This window comes from Nothobranchius furzeri, chromosome 10 (assembly GCF_043380555.1).
Source record: "Nothobranchius furzeri strain GRZ-AD chromosome 10, NfurGRZ-RIMD1, whole genome shotgun sequence".
In the NCBI taxonomy this organism is placed as follows: domain Eukaryota; kingdom Metazoa; phylum Chordata; class Actinopteri; order Cyprinodontiformes; family Nothobranchiidae; genus Nothobranchius; species Nothobranchius furzeri.
The window spans coordinates 57667035-57687059 of NC_091750.1; the positions used below are offsets into that span (position 1 = coordinate 57667035).

The 20025-nt window shown below is 43.2% G+C and overlaps 1 protein-coding gene across 2 annotated transcripts in view; it reads right to left on the reverse strand.

Moving 5' to 3' along the window:
• gabra6b (gamma-aminobutyric acid type A receptor subunit alpha6b) overlaps positions 1-20025 on the reverse strand; it is a 51715-nt gene that overhangs the window by 17961 nt on the left and 13729 nt on the right. For both annotated transcript variants that reach the window (XM_015961397.3, XM_054730729.2), the window contains exon 8: positions 18335-18612. In XM_015961397.3, coding sequence (XP_015816883.1) covers positions 18335-18612 — 278 coding nt within the window. The remainder of the gene's footprint in view (positions 1-18334; positions 18613-20025) is intronic.

Sequence of the window (20025 nt, forward strand, 5' to 3'; positions counted from 1 at the left end):
GCGAGAAGCCACTGGGGCAGAAGGACCCGCTGGGCGGAGCTCATCGACCTCCGTTATGTCTAGGAGGGATGCCGCCTCGTCGTAGTTCTCGCTGTCGGTGACGTCATCCAGCCGGTTGAAGCCAGCCGGCTCCTGACTGGCGTCGAAGAAATCCAACGCCTTGTCCAGCGGGTATGAGTCAGCCACCGGAAATTCTTCGTCGGCGGCGGGAGTGAAGTACTCGACCCGGCGAATCTTCTCTGCCACGGGCAGAGCGGCACAGAATGGGCACGAGGCCTGCGGGGTCAAGGCCAGGCCAGCGTGGTGAGCCCCGAGACAGACCTCACACTTAGCGTGCAGGTCTCCGCTGGAAATGGAGCCCGACTGGCAGGTCGGGCAGGGTCTGGCGTCGCTGGACATGGCTGGTAAGTCTTCTCGGATAATCTTGCTCTTTCTGGATAAATTTGCTCTTTAAGAAGCTCTCAGCTTGGCATGAAGAGAATAAGGAGGCGAGCAGTTGGGTCACTGCGGTTATATACCACGAGGGGGCCCACTATTGGTGGGCGTACATTTAAGCTCTTCATGATTGGCTGATGCGGAGATCATCCTTCCAATAGCAGCTCGCTTAAGGGCTAAGACTAGACGAAATAGAACGGGTGCAATCTGGTTTCCATATACCTTCTAGAGTACCAATCACACTGACTGCGGTTTGTGTGTTGAATGTGTGTGGAAATCTGCTTCCACATGAGCACCAAAATACCTGTGAAAATAGCGTGTTCTATCAAACATTATACTGATATCCCTGTCATTAATAATAAAATTAAAACCAGCAAAAATAGTACAATACATATTTGATTTAGAAATATATTAGATCAATTTTGCTATTCCATGTCTGCGTCATCAGTGGTTCCGAAACATTTTTCCTTGAGGATCCCCTCGACCGTGTCCAAGGCAAGCTAGGACCTCCAAACCCAAACTGAACATGCATACCCACAATAATTGCAGTAATTTACTAAACTTTTATATATAATTTTGATTATACTGTGGAGAGTGTAATTGGGATTTTATAAATTTAAATTTTACAAACCCAATTTTACTAATCTCACAACCTCAGCATAAAATTGTGGGGACCCCATTTTGGGAACAACTGATTTAGATTATGATATAGTTGCTCAATAATTCTAATTTTATTTATTGACTTAAGCATTCATGTCATTCATGTCATATAGTGTATGATTTGTGTGAACATGAATGTTATTTATTTATTTATTTATTTATTATTTATTTATATTAATATATATTTGTTTATTTAGCAAATTTCCAGAGATGGTCATGGCTCCTCCTGGCCACCCCTTGGAGGCACCATTGGTATGATCAATGAAAAGTAATTATATCATCATATCAGAATTTTTCTGTATTATTATTTTTATTCATAGAGACATGAGAGGTATTTAGAGTCCCAGACTTACTCCAACCCAGCTGGTGGCAGTAATGCTCCAAGAAGTGGCTTGAAACCACCTCAAAACGGCTCAAAGAGGAAGAAAAAGAAGAATAGAAAAGAATGGTCAAGGCACAATGTGGAACTCACATATTCACCGGAATACACACACACACACAGAGAGAGAGAGAGAGAGAGAGAGAGAGAGAGAGAGAGAGAGAGAGAGAGAGAGAGAGAGAGAGAGAGAGAGAGAGAGAGAGAGAGAGAGAGAGAGAGAGAGAGAGAGAGAGAGAGAGAGAGACCCTGTTTTAAAAGGCATGGACACACCACCGCTCAGTTCCTCTCCAGCGTTTCATTTGCAACCATAGCTGATCCTAGTGGTATATCGAGTTCTCAGATGCTCTGGTCAGGGCCGGGACTGCCTTCTGTGAGTCCAGCTACTGTGTCTGCTTCTGTTGATAGGACTTCTTTAACTAGCAGCCTGTTTGGTCTGTCGCTAGAGAATTCTGGTTACTTCTCATTAAAACCTTTTCAGACCGTCACTTCCTGCCTGCTGTTCTTTTTTTTTTCCCAGCACCAATGGTTCCTGCAATTATAACAGTTCATTGCACTTGTTCCATATTCATCTTTTGGTGTCAAATCCAAAAGTTTGCAGTCTACACAAAAAGAGTTGGCCTCACAACACCAATACCTTTTGTAGGAGCATATACGTTTGCAAGAGATAAATAAGATAAACTTCATTTTCATTTTATTTCTAATTTAAATTCACTCTGCCACAAGTCACATTCACTTTTTCTAACAGATGTACAGAAACTGCTTCAGTGCATTCATAGGATCACACAGAGGTGTCCTTGAACATTTCCTTTAAAATGTTGCTAAAAGTGTGTGTATGAAAAGATTTCTACAATGATCATACTGACACTACTATGACGGAAGTTCATTTCACAAATTGTTCAGTGGGTGTATGTTTGTGAATGACCTTTAATAAAACAATGCATGCATAAATGTGTGTGTATGTGCTTTAGACACATTCACAAGTAAGGAAATTCTATAACCAGCCATGGCACGCAGATTGACTTATCACATAGGTGAAATATGAAAAACTCAGCTTCCTCTAATGTGCAGCTTCTCAAATCATTCACCCATAAAAATACTCGTCTCGTCTCGTCTCGTCTCGTCTTCCTCCGCTTATCCGGGTCCGGGTCGCGGGGGCAGCATCCCAACTAGGGAGCTCCAGGCCGTCCTCTCCCCGGCCTTGTCCACCAGCTCCTCCGGCAGGACCCCAAGGCGTTCCCGGACCAGATTGGAGATGTAACTTCTCCAACGTGTCCTGGGTCGACCCGGGGGCCTTCTGCCGGCAGGACATGCCCGAAACACCTCCCCAGGGAGGCGTCCAGGAGGCATCCTGACCAGATGCCCAAACCACCTCAACTGGCTCCTTTCGATCCGGAGGAGCAGCGGTTCTACTCCGAGTCCCTCCCGAATGTCCGAGCTCCTCACCCTATCTCTAAGGCTGAGCCCGGCCACCCTACGGAGGAAACTCATTTCGGCCGCTTGTATCCGCGATCTCGTTCTTTCGGTCATTACCCAAAGCTCATGACCATAGGTGAGGATTGGGACGTAGATCGACCGGTAAATCGAGAGCCTGGCTTTCTGGCTCAGCTCCCTCTTCCCCACGACAGATCGGCTCAGCGTCCGCATCACTGCAGACGCCGAACCAATCCGCCTGTCGATCTCCCGATCCCTCCTACCCTCACTCGTGAACAAGACCCCGAGATACTTAAACTCCTCCACTTGAGGTAGGACCTCTCCCCCGACCCGGAGGTGGCAAGCCACCCTTTTCCGGTCGAGAACCATGGTCTCAGATTTGGAGGTGCTGATCCTCATCCCAGCCGCTTCACATTCGGCCGCGAACCTACCCAGCAAGAGCTGAAGGTCAGAGCTGGATGAAGCTAGGAGGACCACATCATCCGCAAAAAGCAGAGACGAGATTCTCCTGCCACCAAACTCGACACACTCCACACCACGGCTGCGTCTAGAAATTCTGTCCATAAATGTGATGAACAGAACCGGTGACAAAGGGCAGCCCTGGCGGAGTCCAACCCTCACTGGGAACAGGTCCGACTTACTACCGGCTATGCGGACCAAACTCACGCTCCTCTGGTAAAGGGACTGAATGGCCCTTAACAGAAAGCCACCCACCCCATACTCCTGGAGCGTCCCCCACAGGGTGCCCCTGGGGACACGGTCATAAGCCTTCTCCAAATCCACAAAGCACATGTGGATTGGTTGGGCAAACTCCCATGCCCCCTCCATCACCCTTGCAAGGGTATAGAGCTGGTCCACAGTTCCACGGCCAGGACGAAAACCACATTGCTCCTCCTCTATCTGAGATTCAACTATCGATCGGACCCTCCTCTCCAGTACCTTGGAGTAGACCTTTCCAGGGAGGCTGAGGAGTGTGATCCCCCTATAGTTGGAACACACCCTCAGGTCACCCTTCTTAAAGATGGGGACCACCACCCCGGTCTGCCACTCCCTAGGAACTGCCCCCGATGACCACGCAATGTTGTAGAGACGTGTCAACCATGACAGCCCTACAACATCCATAGCCTTGAGATACCCAGGACGAACCTCATCCGCCCCCGGGGCTCCGCCGCTGTGTAGTTGTTTGACTACCTCAGCAACTTCTGCCCCCGAGATCGGACAGTCCATCCCCAGGCCTCCCAGCTCTGGTTCCTCCTCGGAATGCGCATTGGTGGGATTGAGGAGCTCCTCAAAGTATTCCTTCCACCGTCCGACTATAGCCTCAGTTGACGTCAGCAGCTCCCCATCCCCACTGTAAACAGTGTGAGCGAGTTTCTGCCTTCCTCTCCTGAGGCGCCGGACAGTTTGCCAGAACCTCTTTGGAGCCGATCGATAGTCTTTCTCCATGGCCTCACCAAACTCCTCCCACGCCCGAGATTTTGCCTCGGCAACTGCCACTGCTGCACCCCGCTTGGCTATCCGGTACCTGTCTGCTGCCTCCGGAGACCCACAGACCAGCCACGCCCTGTAGGCCTCCTTCTTCAGCCTGACGGCTCCCCGAACCTCTGGTGTCCACCAGCGGGTACGGGGGTTGCCACCACGACTGGCACCGGCCACCTTACGACCACAGCTAGCAACAGCCGCCTCGACAATCGCAGAGTGGAACAAGGCCCACTCGGACTCAATGTCCCCCACTGCTCTCGGGACGTGGTCAAAGCTCTGCCGGAGGTGGGAGTTGAAGACCGTCTTGACAGGTTCTTCTGCCAGGCGTTCCCAGCAGACCCTCACTATGCGTTTGGGTCTGCCAGGTCTACGCGGCATGTTCCCTTGCCATCTGATCCAACTCACCACCAGGTGGTGATCAGTTGACAGCTCCGCCCCTCTCTTCACTCGGGTGTCCAAAACATACGGTCGCAGGTCAGATGATACGACTACAAAATCTATCATCGACCTGTGACCTAGGCTGCCCTGGTACCAAGTGTACCGTTGGGCATCCTTATGTTCGAACATGGTGTTCGTTATGGCCAAACTGCGGCTTGCACAGAAGTCCAATAACAAAACACCGCTCGAGTTCTGATCAGGTGGGCCATTCCTCCCAATCACACCCCTCCAGGTCAAGCTGTCATTGCCCACGTGAGCATTGAAGTCCCCCAGCAGGACAATGGAGTCCCCTGATGGAGCACTATCTAGCACTCGTCCCAGGGACTCCAAAAAGGGTGGGTACTCTGAACTGATATTTGGCCCATACGCACAAACAACAGTCAGGACCCGTTCCCCGACCCGAAGGCGCAAGGAAGCTACCCTCTTGTCCCCCGGGGTAAACCCCAACACACAGGCAGAGAGTCTCGGGGCTAACAAAAAGCCAACCCCAGCCCTCCGCCTCTCACCCGGAGCAACTCCAGCAAAGTAGAGTGTCCAACCCCTCTCCAGGTCTCGGGTTCCAGAGCCAATGCAATGTGTCGAGGTGAGTCCGACTATATCTAGCCGGTACCGCTCAACCTCTGCCACAAGCTCCGGCTCCTTCCCCGCCAGCGAGGTGACGTTCCATGTCCCAAAAACTAGTTTCCTTGTCCGGGGATTGGACCGCCAAGGCTCCCGCCTTGGTCTGCCACCCGATTCACATTGCACCGGACCCTTCATGTTCCTCCTGCGGGTGGTGGGTCCACAGTTGGACGAGCCCATGTATCCGGTTCGGGCTGGGCCCGGCCGGGCCCCATGGGCGAAAGCCCGGCCACCAGGCGCTCGCTCATGGGCCCCAACCCCAGGCCTGGCTCCAGGGTGGGACCCCGGTAACCCTCCGGGCCGGGTACTCCGACTCTTCGTTTTCACCGCCATGAAAGATCCTTCGAACCGTTCTTTGTCTCACCCTTCACCTAAGACCAATTTGTCATGGGAGACCCTACCAGGGGCACTAAGTGCCCCAGGCAACATAGCTCCTAGGATCATTAGGGCACTCAAACTCCTCCACCACGATAAGGTGACGGTTCAAGGAGGAGCCCATAAATGTAAAATGTAAAAATACATTCACATTAACTATTCACAAAAAATATAAAGAACTTGTGACTTTAGTCATCATCTTTCAAGTCCTTCAACTTTCTAACATGAAGAAAAACACAAATTCTATTTGACTTCAAGAAATAAATGACTGAAATCACCAAAAATAAAAGTTAATTCAAATCTATTGCAAAAAACATTCATGCATAGAGTTCCCATGTCCATTTTTAAGATGAATTTCTTGAAAAAAATATGTGTTTTTGGCTGAAAAGATTTGATAAAACAGTCTAAAAATAAATTAACATTAAATAAACATAGTTTTTTGTATAAATTTTCCTCTTTGGTGCATTTATACTTTAGGGCGACTTTAAAAAGGTTTGAATTTCCACTCACATATTGAATGCTGTTTTATGATGTAGACAAACCTAAATCACAGTTTGAATATACTGTACGTCCTTATAAACAGCAGATATGTTAATGCAAATATGAACTACACTGAAGCTATATATTATGCTCAAAGCACCAAACATGATGTAAAAACCATCATTTATTGATCGTCTGCATGTTGTTTCAGTGGGAAAAAAGATGAAGGACCCTCTAGCTGGCACACTTGGTAAATATTTCATAAATATTTAAAGACTATGATTTAACAAGTGATTTATAAAGAATGGTGTTTGGTATGTGCATAGAAGTATGCCATGATTAGAGACAGTGTGTGTATGCAGCTGTTGAAACTTCTTTTTTTCTAGTGGAAAATTCAAGTTACATAAACACAAAGGAATATTTGACGAGCCACGAAGGATTTGATGGCTTAAAAAGAGCATCTCATTAAAGAATATTGACCTGTTAAGTGACTGTAAGCAACTCTTGATATTATCAGTAACAAAACTGAAATCCTTGCTCACATAAGTGAAGTAATTTTGATTTCAAAAGTGTGTGTGTGTGTGTGTGTGTGTGTGTGTGTGTGTGTGTGTGTGTGTGTGTGTGTGTGTGGCTTGAGTGGTGATGGTGGGGGTGGGGGTGCGAGTTAAAAATCCAAATTTCACACTAAGTTTTAGATTGTACGGTCAAAAGACTTCACTAAAGTAAAAATAACATTTCACCTCATTTTAATAGCAATAAGTAGAAACTATGAATGGATCCAAACTGAAAGACTGTATGTGGGGGGCCATGTGCACGCACGCACGCACGCACACACACACACACACACACACACACACACACACACACACACACACACACACACACACACACACACACACACACACACACACGCACACGCACACGCACACGCACGCACACACACACACACACACACACACGATTATCTATTAAACAGAGTGTGTGTCTACAGTTGTAAAGTTTTCAGTTCCAGATTTGTTTGACAGTCAAAACAGGTCAAAGCCTTTTAACTTGTGACTGGCGGACTGTTACTATTCCTGGTTTTAGTTTTTTTCCCTTCTCTGTGTCATGAAGAGCCTTCCCTCCTACATATTTGGTGAAAGCAGTCATTTTCCATGATGCATCCCTCCTACTCCTACTCCCACTTTCTCCGATTCTCTCAGTGTAACTCACACACACGCATGCACGCACACACACACACACACACACACACGCACGCACACACAACGAACATCCATCTCTCCATCTTGCTCCATGAAAACAGATCAGGCTTGCTTTCTAAGCCCCCACTCTGCTTCATTGTGGTGCATGCCCTGCTTCTTGTGAGCCTGCAGTGATCTGCTGGATATTCCCTTAATCTATGGCTCTTACATAATCTGCAGCAGCATCGTTCACAGAGCCACTGGCTGTCCTCTTGTGTCACTCCCTGTGGTTATCACACAGTTACAGGGACGATTGGAGGACTGAAAGTAATGAACGATAGAAAAACTGTAAGGATTGAGGGGAGGGGTGGGGGGGGCAGTTTGCTGCAGATTACAAATTGTGTCTGCTCTAGATTAGACTTGGATGTCAAAGACTAAAAGTGGAAACTGATGTTTCAGTTACTTCATGCTGATTGAAAAGGGAAGGGAGAGGATGTAAAAGATTGGTCAATTATTGTGTGTGTGTGTGTGTGTGTGTGTGTGTGTGTGTGTGTGTGTGTGTGTGTGTGTGTGTGTGTGTGGGCTGGGGGGGGCATTAAGAGCACAGTGAGGAATTTACAAATAATAAAAAGATTAAAGTCTTAGATTGCTTGCAGGAAAGTATGTCACCCACCGCCTTTAATGTTAGATTTGTTCCCAAACTCATCTTTTGTTGATCAAAGATGGAGGTATAGCTGTTTTGGTCATATTTTAAACATTGCTTTCTGCAGAATCTTATGCAACATTGCAAGAACTCAGTATATGTGGCACAGCAAACACGTCTGCAAAATTGGCTCAGTTATAGTTATGTTTGCTAACATAGATTTTGCTGTTGGTTGCAGGGGTTGAGCGACGGGACAAATTATTCGACCATCAGCGATGGGCTGAGCCGCTACGATTGTTTTTTACAAGAGGCGATTTGTTTATTAACTTGTTTACCCGTAAGTTAGTTTGTTAATGACAGATATTTTAGATGTTATGCAGAGAGAACATTGCGGAGGTAACCATAAAGTAAAGAGTTCCATCGGTGCATTTGAGCATTATTTCACACTTTCTCGCAGCTGAGGAGCTCAGAGAGCGTCTGTGACACACTCGACTTTTTGCACAAGAGCGCAGTGAAAAGTGGAAACCTATCTTTCAGAGAGTCTGGGAGACTTCTGGTTATTTCATTTGGAGAAATGTTCTCAGTAACGCAAAGCAACACTCATTAAGTACCTGCTTCGAGTTTGCCAGCGAGTGCGGATTCATCCAGAACAATATTTAAGCATCCACAATTCTGTCTGAGACAAAAATCCTGAACCTCATAACCTCTTCAGTTAACTCCCTAGAGACATTTCATTACACAGAAACTGCAGGTGATCAGTAAGGTTGGACATTGTTTGATTTTGAACAATTCCGATTCCAATTCCTTGTTTCGATTCCAGTTCCTATCGCTTCCCCATTCCGATTCTTTGAAGACATGGCATGTTTTACACGAGCCAGCTAACCACAGGTCCTACTTGATGAAATAATCTTAACTTCAACATGAATTTTAATTCTATGAACAATAACATCACCTTCATTTAGACAAAAACATGTTTTGGAGAAAAAAAGAAAAAGACTTGCAGCACAACCAGTGTGTTTGTTTCTGACCACAACCAAAGTCTGGAAGCAGCCTCTGGGATGAGAGGCTAAATGTCTCCAACAAATCCAGAAACGTGCAGCTGTTTTCAGCTAAAACTCTCAGGATGATCATGTCCAGGATGACTGAGAACTACACCTCCATGCTGCAGCAGCTTCAGTCAGAACAGAAAGTGAAAATTAAATGAAGCTGCTGTCAGTAACAATCTAACAGATTTTAAACATTAAAACTCTCAACAGAAATTGTTCAGAAAGGAAATTAAAATGTTCACAACTTTGTTTGATTTATTAATATTATTTTAATTATTTATTGTGGCAGAAGCTGGTGTGGTCCACCACAGAGAAGCTGCTCTACCATGATGACTTTAATTATTCTACAGGTTATTGTTCAGCCTTCTGACGCTCACGCACACACACACGAGTGTTGGTGTGATCAGCTCTGAAAAGCGTTGATCACAATTTGCAGATTACATATATTTTTCACGGAGATTGGCCGCGGATTCCTCTTCCGGTCGGCATTCTAGGAATCGAAACTAGGAATCGGAATGAAAAACTTTGAACGATTCCGGGAAAAACTAACAGTTGGAACCGGTTCCAATCGATGCTCGATGCCCAACCCTAGAGATCAGCTCAGGTGTACATGGAGCTGAAGAAATGAACGTTCAGGCTGCAGCAGATCAAATGTTCCTAATTTAAGTAAAATCGTTTAATTCCATTGTTTATATTCCTGAGGCATTTTGTTTGGCTAGTTTGGACTAAATATGACTTAAAATGAATGGAAATGTAACATAATTGAATGATTTTTTTAATCATTTTAAAAATGAAAGTGACTGGGATAAATGGATTATGTGACCTCTGGCTGTGAACAAGTGCTCCCTCCTCAGAGTGTATTCTAACGCAGTAGCGATTCATTTCATTTCCTACTCAAACTCATAAAAGAAAGAAACCTAGTCACCTTTCTTAAGGAAAAATAAAACATTTAGCTTAAAGTGACAACGTGTGTTTTTCCTGGAGATGGGGGCAGTACATAACTAAATTGTTGCAAGCCGTATTTTTGTGTTGGAGTGAGACCTTGCAATGGATGCCCATTGGGGTCAAAAAGCCCTGGGGAGTGCAAACTTCAGCAAAATAACAAGCACATCAAACTCCCTTTCATCACAAGTGAAGAGGTAAATGTGTAAAACAACAACGTCTATGAATGGTGAGAATTTTGTAATCATTTGTTACCAATCAGTAAATGTATTTTGTCCTCAAGGGCTCCGGTAGAAGGAAACACTGCATCTAATACGGCGTCGCCCAGAGACTTAGACCCACTCTCATGTATTTTAGGCATGGTTTTTATGGATATCTGTTGAGAATCTGCCAATATATTTCAACAAATGGGCATAATTTCATTTATTTTCAACAGCATATTGATGGATATTTCCAGAGATTAACTATAAAAACTACACATTGTGTCCTTAAATAAAAAATCACAATGGTGGGCACTGCAGGGACACAAAGACGATGCTTCTTTTTAACACTTGAACCCTGTTTAATATGAGCCATTTATATGTCACTCTACCAAACTACAAATACAAAATTGAACCCACAAAAATCTAAATTCCTCTTCCAGCAAACTTACTGTATGTGCTGCGCTTGACTAACAAAAATCAGTGTTTGGGCTTCTTCTGTTTTCGCAAGTCAGTCACATGCATGAATTAATCACTCATCATCTTTTTTTGTACTGACGATTGGCGGTGGGAAAATTCATACAAATAGCACAACCCTTGTGGCAGCTATCCAAAACTGATGAATACACATCCATAAATTACTTTGTCAATGTACAGATATATTAGGTGAGTTTCAGCTACTAACATATCCAATTAAAACCATTTTTGTGTGTCATCTAAAGTCAGATGGCGAATCTAACATGAAAACTTGTTTTTGAGGGATTAATGAATTGATTTTACTCAGTTGTTCAAATAATTTTTTTTATAAATCACAATTGGGAACTAATGAAAGAGTTCAAATGAAAAAAAATTCATAAAACAAAGAAAGACTTTAGCAGATTTGCAAACATCTCATTCAGATATGATTATCCTATTTCCTCTGCGCAGTAGCCTGTCTTGACATAATCTTTGCCAGCATGAAACAGTCTCTGTAATGAGGGTATCCCTAACCGATGCTGGATAAAACATGATTATCAGCTTCTAAGCTGTCCAAAGAAAGCTATAAAACAATTTGCCACACCATAAAACAGCAGCAGTCTAAAATGTTCCTACAAACCAGGTGGGTTGCAAAGATACTTGCTGCTGATGCCAGATTCTGACTTTACCATCTGCAGCAGAAAATAAAATTAATCAGACTACACATTTAGTGTCTTCAGCAGTCTAATATTTGTTGGCTTGAATCCAGGATAGCCTTGGACCCCAGTCCTTCGCTGACTGAAGTAGAGCCTGAGATGATGTGTGGACGGCGTGTAGTGTAGAACTCTAGGTCAGAACCATACAGGGTGAAGCTGCTTTTAGCTACTATGCTGCACACAGATGGAGTCGGCTTTCTTATTCAATTCAATTCAATTCAAAAATACTTTATTAATCCCAGAGGGAAATTGATTTATGATCTCGAATGTGCCCCACCTCGGCTTCCGCTTCCGGTCAGCACCAAGATGGCGCCTGTGCTTGGCTTAGCCGCAGTCACCGGCCACTTTTTCAAACTTTTCTCCACTAACCTCCTCTTTTCCACCTTGCTCCTGTCTGTGATCCTCTTCGGTAGGGTCCCTGCTACCATCTCCTATGATCGCCAGACTCTTTTGTCCTTCCGTTCGTTCACGATCGCCCAAGATGCACCGAGGACGTACCATCCTGTTTGTTTACCTGAACGGCTCACTGGCCCGGAGCCGAACGACGATCATGAGCTACGCACCTCCAGCGATGTTTGTCCGGTCCCGGGAAAACGTCGGAGGAAAAGAGGTAAATGAGCAGGAATCCAGGTGAGAATAAGACTTCTCTTAAAGCGTGGTTTATCTACTAAACATCAGCGCGATCTTCTAGCTTCTTGTCCTTTGTTTGGTGACCTGAGCGCCACTTCCGCATTCCCGCCAGGCCGCGTTGCGACGCGGTTCATTCGTCCAAGTTTTTTAAGGTCGGTTTATCCTCATTCCTCAGTGGTTTCTCCTCCTGTTTTCTCCATAAATGGTTTTTATAAACACCATGGATCTAACCCTGCTAATTTACGTCCACTAACTCTAGCTGTTTCTGTAGTTTCTGATTCCTCCACCTCACTCAGCATGGCTCTATTGAACACCCGCTCTGTTAATAAGACCTTCCTGCTCAATGATCTAATTCTATCTAAAAACCTGGATTTTCTGTTTCGGACTGAAGTTTGGCAGCAAACAACTGATTATTCTGGTCTGATTGAACTCTGCCCGAGTGGTTATTCTTTTCTTAGCCAGCCCCGGGGTTCTGGTCGTGGTGGAGGCCTAGCTGTTGTTTCAGAGACCATCTTCCATGGAGCTCTATAATCTGTGGTCACTTTGCTTCCTTTGAACTGCAGCTGATTAAAGTCGGGCGTAAGGACCCGTTCTACTGTGCTGTGGTTTATCGTCCACCTGGTCCAAACAGTTCTTTCCTTCAGGAGTTTATCCTACACTGTGAAGCTGTCCAAACTGGTGATTGTTGGTGACTTTAACATCCATGTTGATGATCCCTCAGACCACTTTACCATGAATTTCTCCAGCCTTATGGACACCTTCGGCTTTATCCAGCATGTTTCTGGCCCCACACACACCAGGGGGCACACTCTAGACCTTGTTTTTACCCTGGGTCTAAATGCTGACAGTGTTTGTCCTGAGGACATTTACATTTCAGATCACCATTGCATTTTCTTTAACTTGTCAGTTTCTGTGTCCCCTCCTCCTGCTCGCCGTATGGTTAGTTCTCGTTTTCTTAATGAGAGCACAGCTAGCAATTTTTCTGCTGCTTTTGATCCACCCTGTTCTTCTGAAAATGACCCAGATTCATTAACTTCTCAGTTTAACGAGCACTGCCTCTCCATTCTGGACAGCATCTGTCCTGTCAGAACCAGATCAGTTCCTGCAGTGAACCCTACTCCCTGGTTTAATGACAGCCTTCGCAGCCTGAAGCGCCAATGCAGAAAAATTGAGCGTTTGTGGAAGAAAACCCATCTCCATGTTCATCTGCTGCACCTAAAGGATCTTCTAACATCCTTTAACTCTGCATTCAGAGACGCTAGGGTTTCCTATTTCTCCAACCTGGTGTCCCAGAGCAAAGGGAACCCCAAGGTGCTGTTTAACACCATCAGCAGCATCGTCTCTCCTGCCACTCCTACAGCCTCCATCCACTCTGTTGTAGACTGTGAGAACTTTCTGTCTTTCTTTGTGGACAAAGTCAGTAAGGTTAGATCTAGCATCTCTCCTTCAGCCTTATCGCTGCCTCTCCCGACTCCAACCAGGCCCATCATCCTAGATAGCTTTGCTCCTGTTTCTTTGCCTGAGTTAACCAAACTAGTTAACTCTATGAAGACCTCTGCATGCCCCCTCGACATCTTACCCTCATCTGTGTTTAAAAGTGCTTTTCAGTCCATCGGTCCCAGCTCTCCTCTTATCTCTCTGAGCGCTCATTTTCTGTGGCCGTCTCCAAGTTTAGGTCCTCCACCAGCTCTCTTACCCATGGTGTCCCACAAGGTTCTGTGCTGGGGCCTCTGCTCTTCTTCCTCTATCTGCTTCCTCTTCAGCACATCCTGAGCTCCTTCAAAGGAATCTCCTACCATCTTTATGCAGATGACATCCAACTGTACATCTCCTTCAAGCAGCTGAAGACTCACTTGTTCAAGCTGGCTTTTGTATGACCTTCTTCACAACTCTCTCTTTATTCTGCTCTCCTCACCTATTCCACCTTCCTCAGGAACCACTGATTTCCCTTTTTCCTATTCTCTCTCTCTCTCTCTCTCTCTCTCTCTCTCTCTCTCTCTCTCTCTCTCTCTCTCTCTCTCTCTCTCTCTCTCTCTCTTAACATTTTTATCACAATTGTCTCTTTTTGCTCATTTGAAATATATTTTTAAACATTTTCTAAATGCTTTTTTATATATTTTTACATTTTTTGTTTTTGTGAAGCGCCTCGTGATTTTTTCTTGAGAGGCGCTATAGAAATGATATTTTCTTCTTCTTCTTCTTCTTCTCTAGTAACTTTTAAGACAAAATTGAAAATTTTAGATTAGATTAATCGTTTAGATTAATGCATGGCTATTTAATTCCAAGTCTCGAGGGCTGGTATCCGGGACGTTTTAGTGGTTTCTCTGCTCCAACATACTTGATTGGTTGAATCACCTATGCAGCAGCTCATCGGGCTCTGCAGAAGCCTGTTAATAAACTACTGATTGAAATCAGGTGTGTTGAAGCAGGGTTAAAACCAAAACTGCTGGACACTGGCCCTCGAGGCCCGGAATCGAATAGCCCTTGATCAAGGTGTTAAAAGACCTACTAAGTTTTTCTTTTGTTCTCTAAATAGACACTAGGGGGTGCTAAAAGCAAGTAAATTTGCCAAGTGTGCCTTTAATTTGGTCTAAATGTATTTGTATATTTTATTTATTATTTGAATTTCCGTGCAATTCTCACTAATGGAAAGCACACTGAACTGCCTCCCTGTATGAGTTGTGCAACACAAATAAAGCTGCCTTGTATGTGTTTTATTATGTTGTTAGGATGCATTTGCATGAAAATAAATGTGTAAATGTAATCTACCACTATTCTTAATTATGAAACCAATGAATCTTCATAAAACTTCAAAAACTGGATTTGTTGCAGTGTTTGTGTAGAAGCTCCGTTGGGATTGACTCTAGCCTGCTACTGAGTTCATGAGAGTGGAAAACATTTAGGAAATATTGAATGTTTCTGCTGTTGTTGCAATGCTGTTGAAATATTTGCAGAATGTTGAGCCAAGACGATCCAAATAAACAAACAGAACACTTTAAGAAATCACCTCCCCTTGCCCACTCACTCTCAGGTTGGATGTTGATCCACTGAAAAAGCTCGCCATTTACCTCGCCACACAGATGGCAACAAACAGATCCATCTAATCCATCAAAGCATTTGAAGAATCTTTAAACTACACAAAGAGGGGGGGAAAAAATCCATCTCACAGCAAACTGAACTACCACCAAGTCTCCTGAACAAGGGAGACAGAGGCTCTAAAAATCTGGTCATAACAGAGCTGGAGTCTAAAAAGGAGAAATCATTCCGACTATTAGAGTTGTTTCTTTAACCACTGTTGATGTTCTCAAACCGTGACAGGTCGCTGCTATATTTTTGTAAAAAAACAGCCTTTGGCTTGTTGACCATGCTTGAGGTTTGGAGGGGAAAAAAATTAAATGAAAGAATCGATAAAGAAAACTCCAAAATAGATCAAAAATAAAAATAAAAAAAGATGATGAAATACATAAAACAAACTCAGATTTATTATCAGAATCTGTAGTGAAACTTACTGAATAAACATTGAATGCATATAGTATAAGCTATAGTATAGTATAGTATAGTATAGTATAGTATAGTATAGTATTTTATTGTATAGTATAGTATAGCATAATTAGTTTGCAGATAAACAAAATGGAGTGAAGCTTGGCTATATATGAGAACTATTATAACATCTATTTTTATAATCTTTAGATTACTTTACATTTGACTTATTTTCCTGGCCACTTTACTCTGACCTATGTAATGAAGATGACCTACAGTGGAACATAATTCAAGAGATGAACATTGTCAAGTTCACACATGATGGGAAAAGTTGCAAAATAATTTATTTTTAAAGTGTGACCTGGTATTTTTAACTTGAAGCATCCCACCCCCACCCCCCATGGTCCAATAAGTAAAATAGTATAAAGGCAAGCCATCCTATATATATATCTATATCTATCTATCTATCTATCTATCTATCTATCTATCTATCTATCTATCTATCTATCTATCTATCTATCTATCTATCTATCTATCTATCTATCTATCTATCTATCTATCTATCATCTATCTATCTATCTATCTATCTATCTATCTATCTATCTATCTATCTATCTATCTATCTATCTATCTATCTATCTATCTATCTATCTATCTATATATATATATATATATATATATATATATATAAATGAACAGTCTGACCACAACCCATAGACAAGCTAAGTTGTAGGGGTGGTATCTATGATTGTCTTTCTAACTGTCTCTGCATGCCAGTGGACAACGATGGGACCAATCAGACTGAAATCAGGCAACAGGGAAATCCATCATGTACCATTTTCTCAAGCAGAGAGAAACAGAGCAGGATGGTGTTCATGGAACTCAACAAGAAGTGCAGCTGGAAATCGATCCTTGTGGAAAAATGATGTCCTTGCCTTAAGTGCCTCCTGGCACAAAGAGAAATGATGATGACCATCTTCTCATGTCTCACAAAAAAACCTTAATAATCTAATATTGATGCCAATCCCATTTCTTAAGTGCACCAATCCTGAACCACCACCATCAAACCAATGGTAAAACATCTGAAGCTACAATGGGATGTGGTTAGACCGACCTACAGAGCTCTTATGCTACGTCTACGGTTTGTCTAGATTTCTAGATCAATAAATAATTGTTTCAGGTCATCAGACACTCAGCACATTGAGGGTGAAAAACATTGGGTGTGATGATGGAGGCTTTGTGGTTAGGGCTTCTGCCATCAAACTTGAATTGATAATCTTAACAAAAAACATCCTCCAATGGCATTAGGACAATTCTTGACAGTGACTCCCAGTATGGTAATTATTTTGAACATTAGTCTGAAATAATGGCTTGGTTTTCCATCACCCTGGTTCTTAACATTATAGAAATAATGTCAGTCATTTTGACAGAAAATGCATGGAGGATGTCATGTTCTGCTGTTAGGTCTGGCTCTGTTTTCTAATTCTGCTTTTGAGTAAGTTTCAGGATTTGTTACTTGTTTTCATTACACATGTGGTCCCGATTTGTTAATCTGTCATCATACCCATTCAATCTCTCTATATATTTAATAGTGATTCACCGATATGAAATGTTTGGGCCAATACCCATATCTGATATCAATATCACTGTTATGGCCGATAACTGATGTTTGTCAATACCGATAAACTGACAATGCTTCTAAAATCAGCAAATGTTGTATAGATTGAAAATTATTAAAGCTGAATTTACATTATTATGCACACACACTACACATATTTATGGTTCTGAGATGTTTACAATCATTGTCACAAGACTAAACAAATATACATCACCCCCTTACCTTCTGAAACAGATAAACAAATGGAAACAAGATAGAAAAAAATGGGTTGTTAATATCGGCCCAGTTTTATTTATTGGACCGATACTGATATGTTAAAAAATGACTAACATCGACCAATACTGATATTGATGCCAATATATTGTGCATCCAATATTTTAACTCCCAGAAATCCAAAGGCATGTTTCATTTTGTTCACAATCCATCCATCTATCCATTCATTATCCAGTGTTGTGTTGTAAATATAACAGATTGAGGAAGGCAACTCATACATGTCTCCCCCCAGTGGTACTCCCCTCTATCCCCACCCTTTTGTGGATCCCAAAGCAGTTATTACCCACTGAGAATAGACAGAATAATGTCTCCAACCAATTATTGACCTGCTCTGAGGTCTACTCTCCATAGGACATGGGTCTGAACCATCTCATATGGGCACTGCCTTACTGGGGAAGCTGATCAGAAACCACCCGTGTCCAAGATCTTGTTCTGTCAGTATCTATCCAAATACTGGGACTATAAGAACGTAGGCTGGCTAATATATCAAGAGCTTTAGTTTTGGACTCAGTTCCATCTTTTCCAATTACAAACTGGAGCAATGCCCATCTCTCGCTCCAACCAACCATCACTTGTACACAAGAAAACAAGAAGCCTCTGCTTGAGGTAAAGTCTGACTCCTTCAGGATTAACTATACGTATCAATCACAGACTGAAGTAGTTTAAAACATGTTATCATAAAAATTAAATATGAAAAAAGTACATTTTGCACTAGTTTCAGTCAAGTTACAGAAGCTGAAAACCCCCTCACTACCATGAGCTGGAATAATTCAAGGTTGAGTTACAGATGATGAGGATGACATTAGAAAATGCTATGATGCATGAAAACACCAGTGTTTCAGACTTACTGAGGTAGACTCTCCCTCGTTTCCTGCTGCTACAGCTGGGGCTGCGGCCGCAGCTGCTGCCTCTTGGGCGGCGGCCTTCATGGCTGCTGCCTTCCGCAGCTCTCGGTTGGCCTGAAGGGTGGAGAAGTAGTTGACAGCTGCAAACTCAATAAGGGCTGAGAATACAAAGGCAAAGCAAACGGCTATAAACCAATCCATTGCTGTGGCGTAGGAGACTTTAGGAAGGGAGTGACGAGCACTGATGCTGAGTGTTGTCATGGTCAAGACGGTAGTGATACCTGAAAAAGGTAAAACAGAAAAAAGTTAGGAAGGTTTTGCTTTATTTCACTTTTTGACGCATTCAATTTGACTTGATGTTGGGGTTCGAATGAAGGCAACTGGACTTGTTTGGTTTCTTTAAGACATTTCGCGTCTCATCCGCGCTTTGTGTACTTTGTCATATTTTGAAGAGGACAATGTACATATTTTAGGCATAAGATAGATGGTTTGAGAGAGGAGAAAAGGAAGCTATCATTGTCAAACCAGAAAAACCTACATTAAATAGAAGAGGAGGCCTCGGGTTTCACTTTTCCAGCACCTAAAATGCAGCTCTACATCTAATTCCCAAACAGTTTCAGTCTAGGTCACACCCTCCTGCATCTAATCAATACGATTCCCACACAAAAGAGGCTAACAACTCCAATGACTCATCAGAAGATAGGAAGGGGGTATTCATAGGTGGTTTCTGCTCATTACGCAACAACAGACAAATGCTCTTTATAAGCTTGACCCTCCCATATTCCAGTCAGAATTGATAAAGCTCCTCGGATGCAAAGCGAAACAACTTCAAAAAACCAAAGAAGCCCAGTTGTCTTCATTTGAACCCCTTTGGGTTACTTTGACCAGGATGACCACAAATCTTCACTTTTTTCAATTTTGTAGATCAATGTTATTTAACCCTGGCTTTTCACTGGATGCATAAGTAGTGTGTAAAGTAGTAGACGCATTTTACCCAGGGGCTCGCTTCCAACCGGATGTGTTTCAGATGCAAAATGGCAGCGAAGACACAATATTATTTAAGAATTGCCAGACCATGTGCAATATCAGCAGCTCACACAATAAGTAATAAGGTTTTTTTTTTTTTACTAGTTAAGCAACTGGAAATATGCACTACTTTTGTGTTTGACTTCCTGTGTGGTTCGATCTGAACTGAACTTAGTTCGATGCATACTGGAAGAGTGGCGCATAAAAAAATTGATTTGAAGCCTAAATTAAGCGAAGTCACGTGCCCCTATATGCTTCTGGAACATGTTCAAAATGGAATGCTTTGCAGCTGGTGGAAACACACCCATCCACTGTAACGGCAGGTAATCACTATGTAATGTCCAGAAATGGTCCATTTTTCATGTACAGTTTGACCCCTTCAGTATCTGGCCATATGGAGACAGGAGTCTACATTTGTGGCCTTTAATCTGCCGGATCCTGCCATTCCATCAGCTGGAGTCCAGGCCTCTCTGCAGCTTGGAACGCATGATAACATACATACAACATTGTCAACAAACTGTTGCCTTCTCAAGGTCCTTCTGTGCCAAGCCTGCCTACTTTTCTAGGCCGGACTGGACTGTTATAAGAGTGACTGTTTCAGCTTATATGAGTTAATCATTCGTGAAATAATAATAATAATAATGTCTTCAATAATTTGTGCTTAAATC